The 18625-nt window shown below is 36.5% G+C and overlaps 1 protein-coding gene across 1 annotated transcript in view; it reads right to left on the bottom strand.

Annotated features, from left to right (window-relative positions):
* Positions 1–18625, bottom strand: part of LOC113984005 (mitochondrial intermediate peptidase) — a 75246-nt gene that overhangs the window by 22811 nt on the left and 33810 nt on the right. The window contains exons 14-16 of the mRNA XM_027713678.2: positions 17253–17362; positions 12636–12710; positions 6771–6890 (exon numbers count right to left, since the gene is read on the bottom strand). Of these exons, the coding sequence (XP_027569479.1) occupies positions 6771–6890; positions 12636–12710; positions 17253–17362 (305 nt within the window). The remainder of the gene's footprint in view (positions 1–6770; positions 6891–12635; positions 12711–17252; positions 17363–18625) is intronic.

Raw genomic sequence — 18625 nt, 5'->3', positions numbered from 1 at the left:
AGGGGGAATGACTTTAAATTGAAGGAGGGGAGGTTTAGATTGGACATTAGGAAGAAATTCTTTACTGTGAGGATGGTGGGGCACTGGAACAGGTTGCCCAAAGACATTGTGGATGCCCCATCCCTGGAGGTGCTCAAGGCCAGGTTGGATGGGGCTTTGAGAAACCTAGTCTAGTGGAAGGTGTCCCTGCACATGGTGGGGGGATTGGAACTAGATGATCATTAAGGTCCCTTCCAACCCAAACCATTCTGATTCTATGATAAACAAATCACACCTTTGTACTCTTCCTGCAAAGCCTGACCTTGCTTCCATAGATCGTACTGTTTCTTTTTCCTCCTGAGCTTCACCAGGACTTCTCTGTTCAGCCAAGCTGGTCTTCTGCACTGTTTGGTTGATTTACAACACAGTGATTCAAATTCTTTGGATCATCTAAATTGTACTTTTCAAAATTTCTGCAACATTTATCAACTGAAGGGGCTTGTATAAATATTATACAACTGAAGGAGCTTCTATAATATTATAAATGTATTGTCATATAAATCATTAACAAAACCACAGAACTGCAGTAATTCCTGGACAGATTCCTGGTGACTTCTACTTAAAATGTCTCTGTTTGAAACTAAGCCTTCACCTGTTTTGCCAGCATGTTTTCTTTGTGTTGACTCAGCCGTAAATTCACAGTTTGCTTGGACAATTATGAGTTACAAGTGTCAGAAAGTTTGCTAAGTCTAGAGTCATCCTATCAGCCACTTCCTTCCTGTTTCGAAGGTCAAGCAATGTTTTAAGAAGAAGGAGGATTCTTCTCATCTCAGGTGGTTCTTAACAAAAGCGGGGTTATTTTGCTCAGTTGACTGTTCTCATTTGTACCTTTGAGCTCTCACTGTACTTATGAGCTGCTTAATAATTGGCTCTACTACTTCTTGACTGACAAAATCCAAACAATTAGTCTACAGTCCTTCTCCTTTAATAAGAGTAGTTATCATGATAGCACTACCAATTTTTCAGGAGTTTGTGAGTGATAATTTTTCCAGGTCACTGACTACTTTGACAAACTTAAATATTCTGACAACCTGACTACATCTAATCTAGTTATTCTCTCTTTTTCATTTCTTAATCTCAGTTCTTTTTCTATCCATCTCAAATATTATATGTATTACCTATCTAACCAAAATCCACTTATTTTTCAAAAAACACTGAGGCAGAGGTATAGAATATTACTGCTTTTTCTGACATTTATTGTTCTTTCTCCCACTCTGCTCTTGCTTCTTCAGTAATTACGGAACTTTATTACCTGCTCTACTTGCACTTTACAACTCAGCATTTCTAGCCTTTTTTGTTCTGAATTCTTGCATTCTTTAAGTAATTATCTCCAGTCATATAACAATTTCTATTTTTTATTATCTTAATAAAGTTTTAAAGGGCATCAGGATAGTTTGTGTCTTTGGTTCAGTCTCTTGGATAACTACATAATGTCTTTTAAATCATCATACTTAGCTATGTTCCAGTTCCAGAAAATATCTGGCAGCCTTCCTTTTTCTGATGCACTGTTTTTAATCATTATGACTGGTTTTGGTTTCTAAGCTGCTTGAAATTTCCACAGTTTTACTTCTGGCTCATTAGCACTTATCCTGTATTCTGTTTTTCACACTTTTATATGGTTTCTACTTTTCTAATAACCTCCTTTTCTCAGATATTCAAACGTACAGGTTTTTTCTCATGCTCAGTTCTTTTGAGCATCTTATTGATTACCACCAAAAATTTTGTACCCTCATCCACCACCCACTATTTTTTTTTTCAAAAGCTTTTTGCCAACAGCACCAATTCTACTTTTAGCTGTTCTTTTTACATTTCCTTTAACCTAGCTTTCTGTTTTGCTTCGGTTCTAAGGTTACATTAGTTTAGCTTAATAAATCTAAAAAAAATTTAGGAAGGTTTTAGATAAAGTAAATATGAAATGAAATTACAGTTTAAAATTTAATAGGCAGTCACTACTTAGCATTCCTTACCAATAATTTTAAGATTTATGTGCACCACTTGAGTAAAGTTTTCAGAATTCAAAACCACTTTTACTGTCAGAGGTTAAGGGTTATCACTTATTTATTTTAAGACAGCTGCCTCATTGCTTGCTCAGTCTATTTACACTTTTTATATATCTTACTGATATTCACATGAAATTTTATGCAGAAACAGTTATAACTGCACATCAGTAGTCACTCCAAAAACCTAACAAGAAATCCAAAGACAAAAGATGACAGATGGCAGAATCTACAACAAGATATTTAAAACTGCCAGCCAGCCTTCAGTAGGCTGAGGAATAAGCCTGTTAAAACTATACTTTCCTCTTCACTGCAGCACCACTACCAACAGTGATCATGATCAACACAAAACTGAACTTCAGAAATCACACTGTCTCTATTTGTGGCCTCCAGCTTACCTAACACAACTAAGCATGAAGTCACATCACCTTCAAACTCCTAAGTAAAGGCTCCTAAGAAGGAAAAAAGCATACAGCTACTCTTTTGCACTCAGGTGTTCTTCAATAACAATAAAAGAGGCAGCTTTGGCTCATGGCGACCATGTGTGATGCAAAATTTTCTGTTTGCAGGAAAGCTAGTTCTCGCTGTCTATTGACACTAACCCCTCTTCAGCCAACCAACCACCCAGATGTCTTTGCATGTGCCCTGTTAATGAAATCCTTGTATTCTCAGCACCCATGGCAAGCTATATCTTCCTGTAGTGCCTAACAGCCTCCCTAAGCAAGTAATCCAAGTGTTAGGTTGCATCTCATCCATTGATTCCCTTTGTCAGGAACACGACAGACACAACCACAGCAAGTTAAGACAAGGACTTAGGTGGAGCCTTCCAAGGTCAGGATCTCTGTCTGGGCAGAGTCCCCCCCAGCTGCAGGAAGAAGACGACTAACAACTACATTGGTGATACACTATTTTTCATACATTTCTTCCCTCTAGGGCATCTCTTACAATACCTGCCTTGTCTTCTGCTGGCAAACTTGGCTGGCTAACATATTTGGTCTCACAGGTGTTTTGGTTTCTCCAAACACTATCAACCATAGGCCATTAAGAACTTTATATGCTCTCAAAGAAACCTGTACTCTGGACAAAAGTATATAACCATAATTAAACCCGTAACCTGATGCACATTTTATGACATCAGTAAAGGTGGTTCTTCTGAACTAATATGTATTTTTATATGTGAAAGCAAGAAGGTATATAGCAAATTATTCAGCGTTCCAAAAAATATCAAAGGCTCCCTACGTACCAATGTGTTGCCTCCTATCAAACATAATTATAATGATGTGTGTGGGTTAATTCCAATACTGTACTTCATATTCAAGTACCACACAAGAAATTCATCTGTTTCTGTAAGAAAAGGCTTCAGCTTCGGAAGATCATGTAATTTTAAAAAATGCAACACAGACTATTTAGAAGCGATCTAAGAAAGAACCCAGGTTCACAGTGACTCACCCTTCAAAACCATTTTTCTTCACAAGTCACAAGTCAAACCAGCATCTCTCACCAAACTTCCACATCAGAAAAGGTTACTACAATGGACAGCTAATTAATATGTAAGTCCATAATAATTTCCCGAACATAAGAATCAATAGTTCAAACTAATTCTCAAAGGTATGATGACTTGGGCAGCTGGTGTTCACTTCATTACTGAGAGCTCTTTCCTATAACTGCAGGAGGCTGCAAACTCCACTATCATTGCAGAGCCTGTTTACCCTATATGTCATTTTTTGTTACAATATTGAACCAAAACCCACAGCAGGAGATAGGAATTATTATGCTTGGCGCAGTACTAACAATGGCATATCACTAAGTTTTGATGACTGTCTCAAAGGAAAGTAGTTTTCAAGTCTGAACTTGGGGGACAGGAGGGGACTAAGCAACAGCTCATGGGGAGAAACTTTGATCAAGTCTCAGGTTGATCAAAGGGTCACCCAATACCCGATTTTTAAAAGCCTCTCCGGCCCTCCTGGAGACAAAGGTAGAAAAGACATGGGGAGACACTCTAAAAGCAGACAGTGTTATCAACTACAAGGCAGGCCATAGTAAATGAAAACTGACTTCACAAGAGATGAGAAATAAGCTATGATTTGAAGAAAAGTTTGGAACAAAAGCAGAGTACTGAATTCCCCACAGTACACAAATTTTGACACCAAGTACATTCAGGAAAAAGTGGCTAGAAAAAGTGTGGGCATTATTATTTGGTTTATCTTGTTTTCTTAGAGTCAAAAGGAAGACTGATTGCTTTTTAAAGGTATCGCAAGTACTCAAGAATTCAATCTGTGCAAAATTTCTATTCATTTTCCAAACTCAGTAACACAAATCTCCTCTGGCAGTAAAACTGCCAGACACTACAAAAACAGGCAGATACATTTCCTCGCCCCCTGCCTGGCAATCGTAAGCTTCCAGACTCTGTAACAGAGCAATGAAATCCCAGTGGAATTTTGTCATCCAGGAGACAGCAGTAAACCCTGTGTTCTTCTGAACAGATAAGCAATGGCCAGACAGAAATTGAGATTTGCATTATTTAGAAAAACAAAGTCTTGTGGAGTGCTGTTTCTCTTTGCTTCTATCTGACTGCCTTTCTGCCTTGCATGTGGCACCAGCTTCTCAGACTATCCATATCAACACAGCCAATGTAAATACTACTGCATGCAATGCCAATCCCAATGCCTGTAAAACCTATTTAAATACAGACTTCAACAGGAAGACTTCAACTGTTTTTGCACTATCCCTCCTACTGTTGGCACATAACACACAATATTTGCTGAGGATGATGCTTAGGTTTACCTTAAATAGGTATCACCACACAGGCACATCAGCATTTACTTATCAGGTGAAGTTTATATGTCTCATTTTGAAAGTACTGTAACAAAAAGATGCATGCAAATTGTCCTATTATCTGAGCTTGTGCCCAAGAATGACAGGAATTCATCTGCTAAAGATATATGCTGTGGATCTACTTCAGTAAATGAATCTGCCCAGTAAGATTGAAGCCCAAGTACATTCAGAGGATATTTACTAAGTTTACTTGCCTGTCAAGAGCAGTAAGAGGGAATTAAGGTTCATCAGAAAGAGATAATAATGGATGCCTGCAGCCCTGACAGATAGTGCTACTACAGAAAAATCACATTAATGCAGTTAAGATCTTCACTAAGGAAGAACTACTTTTACCCAACATGACTAACTTAACATATACAAGCCTGACATAGCAATTCATAGCTGAATCTAAATGTATAGAGAACAAATAAAAAAAATAATCAAAATACTTTGTTTTCTCTGCCAGCTATCTATGTACCTAGACAAATGGTAGAAAATAAAAACTGGTCTCTCTTGCTGTATTTCAATGTCTACCTCTGAAATCAAATGAAAGGAAGAAATATATTCTCTTTGCTTAAAAACTCCAATTTCACTTTCAAGGCTTTTATTTTTTTACCTGAACTACAAGTTAAACTGCAAGCATATCTTAAGTTTGGAAGAAAGAACAAAAAAGAACAGCAAGACAAATTACAGACATTAATTACTCAACAGAGCACCAATGTTATTCTAATGCAATTTTTCACTATGTTTTACTGAAATTTAAACTGTATTACAGTTCTTGACTGGTTCTTGACACTAATTCTACATTCAATAAATAAACACAAGCTTTCTGACAATTCAAAAGTTTACAGTACATTTTGCTAGGATAAAGTTCCAGGCCAAAACTTGCTGTCCACTTCATAATAATCATAGCCTCACTACAAGGTAACAGCTAAATTAAAATAATTTTAAATGAACAAAAAACATAGGCTAACTTTCAAAGCCAAGAACTGTTCCATTCACCAGACGACTAACACCTGGGGAGGAAAAGTGTCAAACAACACTTATAAAAATGCTAAGAAGTCAGACATCCTACTCTGAAGATATTTCGCTTCTGCTTCTGTGGCTCTGCCAGGCCAGCAGTGGCAACAGTTTCAATGAGGAAATGGATCTCCTAACACCCTTCTCAGAGAATGAAAGGCACATTTTGCAAAGGAGAAAAGTACATTTTCTGAGAAGCAGAAAGAGAAAAGGCATTTGGGTATTCTGAGCAAACTGTCAAAGAGTGACTGGGGGGCCATGCTCCTGGTAGGAATTCAGCTTCAGACAGACCAGGAAATCCCGTGATTATCATCTATGAAAACTGCACCTTTGGCTGCCACATGAAGTACAGAACAAATGCATGACTATTCATGATGAATATCGAAATTACATACCTCAGCAGAACTCAAGGCTTTTACACTTTCAGATACCATATGAAAGGATAAATGACATGACAAAGGTCACACCAATACAGTGAGAAAAACTCACTTCCAAGTCGGACTTACTCTCATGCTGACACTGACAGCATACAAACACCAACATGCAGCACAGTGTTTTGTTGCCTTTTATAAACAGCCCTTTGAAAAGCTGGAATAAACTCTCTTTCCAGTATATTGTTTCCAGTGCCTTAGTAAGAAAATAAAAGGCAAAGTAGTGAAGTTCACCATGACAGGGTTACACATGTACAAAAACAAGTACATTAATTAAATACTGATTTTTAGTTGAAAATTTCCAATACCATACTCTCTGAATAAAGTGACTAAAAGAAAGAAAACTCTTTCAATATAACAATACAACAACAAGCATGTGAGTGTGTGGGGCAAGGGTCAGGAACAGGTAGGGGTATTAATATGCTATCAAATTAAAGGTAGTTCATACAGTTATTCTGTTTCTACTTACTGTATTGGGTACATACGGCAAACCATAAACCTTCTCCTGTGTCTCCTTTAAAATTTCCGTGGTTGACTTTTTTAGAGGGTGTTTACCATGGTAGATTTGGTCCAAGACAGCATAAAACACCTGAAGAAATAAAATACATATTTGTCTTCGGCACATGGCGTTGGCATTTGAAAAACCAATAAAAAGACAAATAGAAAAGAGTGTGAGAGATGGACTAGGGAGAGGGAAGAGTTTAAATTCATATGGTTTTATAAATCTTCTATTTTTAGTATAATGCACAAGGAGAGAAGCAGGTTTTTGGATGACACCAACCACCACCATCATGACTGCATTTTTAAATAAATTAGGACCTGTCCCTAAAGCCGTCCAGCAATTTCCCTTCTCAAAAAGAGTATTTTTAAAGATATTTAATTTTTTTTAAGAAAAACTATTTTTAAGTTATTTATTTTAAAGTTATTTGAGTGGACAGAGCAAAATAAACTATTTCAAGATGTGTGCATGCAGCCATGAGAACACTTCACACCTGCAGGGGCAAGTTACAGCCTGGGGAGCGAACATAAGAATTATACAATAATAGAATCATTGAGGTTGGAAAAGATCTCATGATGATGAAGTCCAATCTTTGGCCTAAAAGCACCATGCCCACTACACGGAGCTGCTGATGCTACAGAGTTTCTGCTAGAGCCTTTGAACGATGTAGTACTAAGGCAGATTTTTGCTTTTATTTTAGCTCTCACCATCAGAGCAATAAGCTGCTAGAGTGTAAGCTTAGCCTGAGATCACACTGCACCAGGAGGGTACTTTGCCAGAAGTAAGAGCTGCTTCATAGGCAATTTTCAACAGAACCACAGGCGCATGACTAAATTACCGAGGTGTCTAGAGACTGGGACAGCAGCACGAGAAAAAGACTTTTCAAGCAAAAACAGCAAAGCAGAGTATCTGGCACTTAAACAGCAAACATAAAACAGACATGGACAGAAGACAGTGCTAAGGCTCTGTGTGTGCCATCACTGAAAATAATTGCAGCTTTTTTTCTTTTTTAACATGAAGACTTCCTATTCTGTGGAAGTGCAGGAAAGACAGAAAAAGAGGACACCCACTGCTGTGCAACACCAGATATTTCTAAGAAGTCTGATGGATTTAAGGGAAGAGTTCAGTTCAGGCCATCCTGTGGTAGTCCCACTTCATAGGAAAATTGACAGTAGGGAGCCTCAAAAAGCTTTTGTGCAAGGAATGAAGTAAATAATTAGCTAGAGACTCAGGCCCAGTCACACTCCCAGGGCCACTGCAACGCCATCCCCAGTGACATAAATACACTGTTCCAGGAATTATAACCATGAAATTTTATGGAGAAGAAGTTGTTTGGATGTTTTATGTGATCTGAGTAACACAAGCCCCTCAACCTCTGAAAAGATTCTTTATTATGAAATTTGGGTACAAACCATTCTGAACTCTTCAATAATTTATCCAAATTCAGCATGTATTTTATTTGCTCTGGATGCAAAATGTATTTTCACCAAAATTGTGACTGTTTCTAAAGGACCATATTCCTTCTGTCTGAATAAGCTGTCTTTTAACATACAGAACCTGGATAAATCCTTTGACGGTGTCTCTTGACAAATGATAAATGTGAAAATTGATTTTTTTTTTTCCCAAAAAAAAAGAGGATTATAAGGAGAGGGGTGAATAAGCCGTGACTTGCAGGAGCTACTCCTAGATTTTCTGCTTGCTTCCTACATGGCTAATGGGGAAAAAAGAGGTCAGTAAGACTAAACTTGCATAATCACCCATTAGTGGCATTGCAAGTTTTGTGTCCTACATAGCAACACTGAACAAGACATCGCTCCTCTACAAACCCAGAGTAGGCAGCAAGTTATCTGCTCAGAGGATAACTCCATGAAGATGCAACACCAAATGGCAAACAATAATGAGTACTTTATTTTTTGAAACTAAAATTTTGCAGGGGTCTTTTTAAATTTTCCATCATTATATTGATAATGTGAAAAACTAAAAATCTAAAGATAAACCTAGACTGGACTGTAAAAACTATAATATTTTTTACTCTTAGAAGAGAAAGAGGTTTTACAATGCCTTTGCTAATACTTCTCATTCTCAGAGCTGGTCTCTAGAATCCAATTCAACATAGTTTAACAAAAGCTACAGCATTTATGGTAGCAAGGGTGACTGAGAATATGACCAACAGTAAGTAACATGAATAGACCCAAAAATTACATGATGTAACAGTCCTAGAAAGCTCACTTTCTCCTGTTACCCTAGGCCTTTGTGACTCTGCAGGAGTTATTTCACACTGACTTCCCTCTCCTCTCTAAAAAACCCAAACCAAACAGGAACCTCAGCATCCCACAACAGATTTTAGCATTCAGCTTCAGCACAACCTTTATTCTCTTTTATCTCTCTCTCAGCTTTGTTAGGACCAGTTTGCAGTTACTCCTTAGTGTTCCTCACAAGAGGGAACGGACTGCACTGCAGTGGACCTTCTCTAAAGTGAAACTGAGGGTCAAGTAGTTTGCGTTCAAAGGCGGAACTCAACTCACAGCTATGAAGTGAGGAAATGTCAGCTGAAGGCCAGTGAAATGGACTGCCTAAAGAGCAATGTGGTGATAGGGAAATGAGTCACTGAAGTCAGCTATAAGCTTTCCCTTGATCCTGGCACATGTAGAGTGTGAGAAGAAAGCTATGAGCCAGACCACCTGGACAGCACAGTTAAAAAACCCCCATGCCTGGAAATAAACTTGGATGAACTTTCTACCCATAAACATTCCCATCTACAAACCACAGCTCTGTGTGTTTACACAGGGCTTTGAAATGGGAAAGGGAGACACATCCCAGGACCACAGGATTTTAGGTGATATTGCTGAGGAGCAAGCTAATACTTAATATTAAGCAGTAGCTAGAAGATGATTTCTAATTTCAGTAAAACATGTTTCTCAAAAGACCTAAAAATATGAAAAGGCCATCAAATAGTTATCTATCTTCATACTGTCTCTCTATTTTGCACTTACATTGATATTTATTAGTTTCACTTGATTCCAATTCTTTCTAGCTCCTTGTCTGCTTAATAGCGTTTATATGTGAACACTTATGCATTTTCCAGTGAAGTTACTACTGACTGAAAGACTCTGGGACTCAATATGCCTGGCAAAAGCCTTAGGAGAAGATGCGTGAACTCTCCTATCTTTCCTCCTGAGTAACTGATTACATGACCTAAAAGAAAATTCAGAGGTATCATAGTTAAGAAAAAGCAGCACCATTTCTTACTTTCACATGCCAATAGACTTATTTTCTCAACAGATCACAAAAGAACCTTCAGGTGTTTTCTGTAGTGCTGGAATATTTTTTAGCATTTTTCCTTCTTTTAAAGGTCAAATATGGCTTACATAGCATCTAGTCATCAAGACAGAATATAGTCTTTGCGAAGTCTGAAGGAAAGGTATTAGAATCGTCATTCACAATTTTTTCAGGTATATACATTAGTTAGCACATATATACTTCGGCAACCGCAGACTACAAGGTATTTTTCTTCAATTATTATACCTCTAAATCTGTATGAGTAACAGTATGTACTTCTACAAAGGAACATAATAGTTTTATATCTGCCACGCAGTCAACTTCTCTGGGACATTTTTTCTGAATTAATAAACAGAACAGCCCCGCCATCTGTTTCTTTGAAATGACTGCACACTTCTGCAGGTTTTATATTTGGAATCTTCAAAAACATAGTGCTGAAAGTAGGAAATGAATAATACTATTCAGTGTGGCATTGTGGTCACCTGGCATGAGTTGAAACGGGTTGAACATTAGTTGCACAAGAGTAATTTGAGGGCAAGCAGCCTGCTTAATCACTGCATCACTGCCAGCACCAGTCAATCATTAGGGACCCATAGGAATTTGAGCCCACCAGAAGTGGATGTTTTCTCCCCAGTTCTTAAGTCATGGGGTGTGGAGTCACTCCAGGACAGACCCTACAGGGGCCCCAAAAGCTGAGGGCCAACAGCAGCAGGGGGACTGCACAGCCCAACACGAGCAATTGATGCGATGACCTCTCCTTTTGGAATCTGCCATCTGTCGCACCGCAGGACAGGGAGGCCACGTCACTTGTGAATATATCTGCGACTTACAGTGTTCTTGGCATACAAGCCCATTTAGCCTCCACACTGCCAATTTGGTCTCAAACCTTGACAAGATTATGGCAAATACATATTAAAAGCTGAAAGGAAATCTGTCAGATCTATAAATAGCTGTTATGGGTGGACACACTCGGAAAGAATGGGCACATGTGAAAGGACTTGATCATCACTTTGGTGGTTACTAATCCACGCATGCATTGTGCACTCATGAATATAGGTTCACAATTAAGCATTCGCAGCGCAAATTTTATTTCCATCTAGAATTTTTCTGCCCCCAATAAAAACGTCCTATATGAACTATTTATATTCTTGCCCACATTCTTTCTAGATTATCAGATATCTCTATGAGAATCTTCCAAAGCCAGGAGTGTGCATTTCAGAATCAGACCTGCAGAGAGGGTGCAGTTATATTTGCATGTCACAGAGGTATAGCCACAGATAGCACCCTTCTTGTTGACACTTGCTCAGCCAACCCTGGCTGCTGACAGCCAGCACTGCACTGAAAGCATAATTCAAAAGTCCATTAGGTTTAACCAATGAAAAATACATGTATACATTGAAAACAGTGTTCAGTCTGGCTTTGATTAGTGTAACTGACGTGTGTACAATTTACAGGTCCACACTCCAGACTTCTGATTAATTTTAAATTCCTTCAAATAACTGCACAGAGCAAACTGCCAATATTTAACTGAGTTTTAATTTTAGATCAACTTCAGTTAACCACTGCAACTCATGCTTGTAGACAGGGTTGTGATCACTTGGGAATTCCTCAAAGCGAAAAATTACAAAAATCTGATCTTTAAATTTGTTTCTTTCTACATCTCAAAAATAATAACTAAACTTTACTAAGGTACTAGCAGAGTTATCTCACCTAAACACCAGGTTAACTGTAAAAGGAAAACTTATATGCTTCTGACTTAAGGGAAAACAAAGAAGAAAACAAAATCACAAAAATCACACAGGAGAAACTTGTAGCACACTAAATGCAGCCAAACTCGCACTGTAAAAACCCTTGACTGGATGCTAATGCTGCTGTACACATCGGAGAATCGCTGTTGTACGACAGAAAAAGACCAAATACCCATTTTAGACAGAACCCTAACTTCCCTTACTTTCTTTGAAGAACAGCAACACTGATTGTTTATGTGAATGACTGATCAATCGCACCTACCCAGAGAAAATAAAGGTTTATGAATTTAGTTAGTTCTCCTAACACCGTGAGAGAGAAATCTTACATGCTTACAGCTCAGCCAGCAATTCCAATGTGATAAATCGTCACTTTCATAGTGGAGCTACAGAAGACAAGGAGCTCAAATCACATTGTAGTAAATAAACATGATGGTCTGATTTTTCTAAGGTGGCCCGTATCTCTCAGTCCTGTGACATTTTAATGATTTCAGGTATCCAATACATCCTCTACTTCAAGTTCTCCGTAAATGATTCCATTAATTCAAGAATTCAATCTTAAAACACACTTGGGAATTCTGATAATGCAAACATTTTCAAAGCCATGAGTTTCATTATATTTTCCTACAGATTTAGGCATTTAGCTCGAAGCAGACAGCACAGAACACATTCAGAAAAACAAACATGACAATTAAGAAAAAAAACAGATAATGTGTCTACATTAAAATTAAAATTTGGTAAAATCATAGGAACTAAAATATGTTCTTTAAGTTCTGAATAGAGAATAGAAACTAGAATGCAAAGAACATACCTGGAGTTGCATATCAGCTGCAGCACACACCTTTTTGGACTCACACAGTCTTGACACCATGTTTTTGGGTAGTGGCTTGAATTAAAAAAAAATTCAGATCACAGAATTATTGTACATTTTTAAACAGGATGGTAATTATTAGAAGAGGCTGAAGATACAAAAAAACTTGATGGTAATAAAACCACATTTGAAGTACTTTGCATTGAGGAAGGAAATGTCATTTGTGGAGCAAAGCATTAAACAGTCAATTAAGATATCAGCAGTAATTTACATAGCAATAGAGAAATCACTGTGTCTCTGTTTTTCTATAAATTGATGTCATATTCCCTTATATGCCTGTTAAAAATGTTATTACTATCTTTAGAGATAAAGAACAGATTGGAGCAGTTAAAGCCCTCCCAGATCATTCTGTCTTAACCAAATGAATTAAACAGGGATAAAATAACTAGGATCTTGCTAAAATATTAAGAAAGGTACTACAAGTTGTACAATGTAATATGGATGCTCACTATTAAACCGGACTCTAAAATCATACCTATGCTTTTTATAGTGCGTTACAGTGTTTAAGAAATAATACAAGAAAGTCTATAGATATGGCAGAGCCATATGTTTAGATTCGGTGCAAATTATATGACTTCAAGACAAACAATGTTCACAGAATAAAAAATCCAGCTCAGAGAAGTTACACATAAGTGAAGAAAATATTATGAATTAACTCTGTGGAATCTGGAACTTGAAGCAGGTAAGAAAAACTATCAAGTTGCATGGTTGTTTATGCAATACTTGCTAACACTTTTAACCTCTTCTCCAAGTCAAAAGTTAGCTGGGCCAAGAATGGTATAGAATAACATCCACTATTTTGCCTGTCATATATGTGCACAGCTTTTAAATTTCAACACACAAAAATGAACGAACAAACATGAAGCCTGTCCTGCAGTATATCCTTGTTGGGCCAATATTACCCTTCACAAATACAAAAAAAATTAGATTAAATTGAAAGAATGATAAAGAGATTGCTTATTTTTCCCTGAAACACCTTTGGGTCTTAATACTTAAGATTTCAGGGAAACAAAATTTTACTCCAGAGAGTTTTTCAAAGATCACTACTGTTCTCTAAAGTATGTTTCTGTGAATGTCATGCACACAGATATGCTGAGGTCTTGAACTCAGGAAGATGTATTGTTTCAGGCAATAGAAACTCTTCCTCCTTGCTTCATTACAATCTCACACAGCCCATTGATAAGCAGCTGAGTGAAGGAAAAAAAAATCAGCATGAGTATTTTACTTATCCTAAAAGATGAGCTCTTGGATAAAACCAGAATGCAACAGCCATCCTCCTTCTAAAAGAAAGACAGCCTTCACAGAGCTTTGGCTACAACTTTATTAATTGAATAACCATTCAATTTTTTAAATCTAAACACTATATGCTTTACTTTGCATTCCACTTTTCCATCCTTCTAAGTAATTTGAAGGCCTTGGAATGAATTTTTCAGCATGTTTTTCATGGTAGCTAAAAGAACAGAATTCCCTGTGTCCCAAAGCACTCTTAACTCCTTACTGTTTTGTAGTAACTGCAATACATTACAATTGTTAACTATCTGTGGGCTTACTTTTGTAATCATGCTAATACAATACTGTCCTTGTAATTCCATCTCTGTGAAAAATGAACTCAGTTCAAATTTGAACAGTTGAAATGTTGGCCTTTGTTAAAGAGAGCCTCCAAAGACACACAAGCTTAAAATGATTTAGCTCAGACCTACCACATATCTGTGCACTTAACAAATGAAATTAAACAAACAAACACAGTGGTACAGAATGGTACCCATGCACCGGATTGTCTGCTTAAGCAGACCTCACTTCGGTATGGTTTGACTCATGAGCTTACTTGACTAATTCAACTTTAGTAACTAATTAACGCAGTCCCCTCTATTCCTTTTTTTTTATCTCAAGGATTTTCTGTTTTGAGTTATCTTTCAGATGGAAGGAAAAGTAGGCTTGTAACTTTCTTGAAACAAACATTTTTGTACTGGTCAAGTTTTACAACTAAATTCAAAAGACTTGCTCCTTTTGCCAGAAGAGCTTGCAAGCTTTGTCACTCCTCAGTATTTAACAACACAACCATCAAAAATGGACAGAAAGCAGACACAAGCTTTCTGTAAACTTCAAGATACTTTGGACCACATCCTCATGATCTACATCTAAATGTTGAATGCATTCTCATCTTTGAAAGCCTGCCAACCAATTTTTTTCTGCAATGCTACTGAAATACAGTTTTCAACAGTCCACATGCTTTAATAACCAAAACACCTCTTCCCTCCCTCCTCTTCCCATAAGCATAAGCAACAATCTTAAGTGTGGATCATCAAGGATAAGTCCTTCTACAATTGGCTTTTATAGCAATGGCAATCATAAGCTCAGACTACACTAACAAGTTTCTCTGACGTAATTACGTTCAATAGGACTGTTAAAAATTACACAACCTGAAGTCTACCCACAAAAACGTAGATGCAGCAATGCCAAAAGAAGGATGCTTTTTCAAATTATCTGCACGGCCTCTGTCACAGGCTGGGTCGGTAGAAAGCCTTCCTTCTGTCAACGTCCAGCAGAGCTACGTTGGTGTAGTTGTTGCAGAAAAGATCCTTCTCACACAGAAAAGCTCAGTCTCTTAATTCATAAGAAGAAACTCAGTGGAAATTCTCATACAAAACAACATTTGGATTAAATTGTTTTACAAATTTCACATTTTAACTTTTTCATCCACCTTCCTTACTTCCCCTTGAAAAGGGGGTGAAGTGGACTCATTTTCTTTCAAATAACTAAAAAAATGGAGGAAAAAAACAAAGATTGAATTTCCTATTTGCACAACAAAAAATTAATCAGGGAAAAAGCAGAGAAAATAAGCCCTAAAAAGATCTCTGCGAAGTTGTAAGGTGGGATTTTCTACTCAAAGTACTTTGTAACATATACACAACAGATAAAAGTAATTAGTATAACAATCACTAAATTTCAAGAACAGAAAAGATTACTTCAATCTATTAATATTTAAATGGCAGACACAGAAATCCGATATTAGGTTCTTAAAATCAGCTTAGATGAACCAGTATAAGCAAAAGCAGATTTATATATGTTGGATAATGGCTTAAAAATCCATTCCAAAATTTTCAAAAAGCAATTAAAAGGAAGCCATCTAAAGCCCTCAAAAGCCACAGAGCAGTTTCAGGCTCTTCTTCTCATCTTCCAGCATAATCCATTCTTGCCCCCTTCAAGACTGAATTTCTACATCAAACTTCTCTCAATTGCTCTCTGAAAGAGGAAGATTTCACCACCAATAAACAGAAGAAGTTTATGGAAATGCCAAATGGGACACAGCGTCTGGTTCTTAGCTTTTGCATTGAAACTAAACATGGTTTAGATTTGTTAAGTCATTTTGAAAATATAAAGCCATAAATAATGTTCCACAAATCTCTTTCAGATGTTTTAGTGAAGCTCATTCTCTAAACTCATATGCAGTCAGATTAACTCCATGCTGTTTAAACACTACATGAACTTTACAGAGAACACCAGAAAGCAATATTTCAGTATGTGGACTCAAACATATAAATGAGGAACACTCCTGATCTGGGTACACTTAACTTCCAGGTTTCAACAAGATCAGTGCAATCAATTCTACAGAAATGGTTGCTTTGTTGCAGAAAAAAAAAAATATTTACAGAGCAAATTTCTCAGACAGTATCCATTAAAATAGAAGTTAAGCAACATATTTTCCTAACTTTTCAATGGAGGCAAACATAATTCTACTTCCACAATACTGAAATACACTGAACGCTTAGTATTGGATAAAAAGCTTCAATGAAGTGTAACACACTACACAACTTAAAAGGCATTTCTGAAACGTCTGTACAAATACAAATAATTTTCTGCTGTCGTATCTTAAAGCGATCACGAAAAGTCACCTTGTTCCAAAGAGCACTGTTCTTTAAATATTCCACAGAAAGCAGATCCTTGCAGGAGACTGATACACAATAGCTTCATGTAAAAAAGGCATCAGTTTTAATGCAGAGATGCATTAAAAATGCATCTAACAGAATCTAACTAATCCTAATTTAATCCTAAATAGAGCAGTATGGTTTTCATCACAAACTATTTCAATCACCACCCCATACTGTGTTAAAAATGGGAGTTTTTAAACACTGCAGATCCTTTCCATTTTTGTCCATGATTTGGTACCTGAGCTTTATTTTAAGATAGACTTTAGAGAGTTCAGTGATTAATCCTATTTTTGTCATAACTTACCTGTAATTAAATTATTTCAAATAATTCACACAGAAATTGTTCACCTACCACACTAGGTAAGAGAAAAAAGCCTGAAATTTTTAAGTATGTGATTTGAACCTTGGATATAAGAATCTGGTATTCTTTTGCAGATTACATTTATCTTTTCTGCAATGACAACACTTACATTTTTTCTGAATAACTGAAATTATAATATTAAAATATTTTCTACCCATTGTTTATTTCTACTTTAAACATTATTGATAAATTACACATGAAAATATTATTCTTTTCCTAAATACATTAATTCCTATTTTCAATATTTTACACATTATATTTCCCTACCTGTCCTGTTTTATAATGCCTTGCAAACTGGTTAACCACTCGATAGTCATTTGCAAAGTACTCCATCAGAATTGAGGGAACTTCAGCAAAATCAGTAGGACATCTGGTCCCTAGAGGTAGAATAATTGTACATATTAGCATTTGCTATTTTCATTAACACAAATAGTTAACTCTCCCAAAAGGTTTTGCAACTTTCAGTTTGGACTTTTGGTGAACTTTAACGTTCTTTCATTTATTAAGTCAATATTTTATTTCCATTATTGTACATATTGCCAGAAAAGCTTCATTATAATCCTACACATTTTACTATAAATCACAAAGTAAAACAAAATATTTGAACAGCTGGGTGAGGCACCTTATAAAGCTCTGGATCACACCCTTTTTAAACTAAACCAGACTGTAGCCAAACTGGCCCTACATGAAACATCGAATCTATTTAAGTGTCCTAAACCTAAATTAAACTACAATGTAAATAAAACTCTGCCTTAATCCCATTCACAGTTACAATTTTTAGCTTCCATCTGTTTGCTGAGCTTACTTATGTTTTATATTAACCTCACTTTATAACACCAAGTCATTCATTCAAGGAACAATCTTGCAGATTGAAGACATGTTCTGTGTAAGTGCAGTGAGGTAATATGTTAGTATTTTCAAATAGTACTTTCCCAAAAACTTTATTTACGCTAATCTTTATCAGCACCTTACACAACGGAAGTTATTAAAAAGCATAACACATCACCAAATCAAAGTTGAATTTTTAACTTCTGTATTAAAGTCAGCAATGTAAAAGTTGTTGCTTTAATAATGGACCCACTGGGTTATTACCTCTATCCCTGTCTGCTAGAGACAATATCAACATTCAAAATCAGTCTTAAATCTATGTAAGCTTTTACTATTTTTTAAAGACTATTTTTTAAAATCACTCCTTTCATCTTCATAAACCCTTCTCTAATTTTTAATCTTAATTTATAATATGTTTATATTCAATGTTTTCAGACAAATACTACTCTTTAGTATAAACAGCATTTGTCACGCTGTTTTTTACCTCCTAAATTGAGAGAAACCATCTTCTAAGAGTCATCATTATCCAAAGGCAAGATAAAGTCTAAAAAACTATCCATTGCAGTTCTTCACTGTACTTGCTTCAGATTGAACTCACCTTCAGACTAGAGACACAAAAACTATGCCCAAGATTGCATGAGGTTTCACCAGTATCTCTACCATTCTAACACGTACTGCTGTTACATACAGCTCTAATGCAATTTCAAATCACATTTGACTCTTTCACAGACACATTAGCTATATGCAGTTCTGCATTACATAAAACTGTTCTTGTTTCTCCACTACTGCTGAAAAATCCAAGCATAAATTCT

This window comes from Pipra filicauda, unplaced genomic scaffold (genome assembly GCF_003945595.2).
Source record: "Pipra filicauda isolate LSUMZ 115617 unplaced genomic scaffold, ASM394559v2 scaffold142_size1944046_pilon, whole genome shotgun sequence".
Taxonomy (NCBI): domain Eukaryota; kingdom Metazoa; phylum Chordata; class Aves; order Passeriformes; family Pipridae; genus Pipra; species Pipra filicauda.
This window is presented reverse-complemented; position numbering and strand designations above follow the sequence as displayed.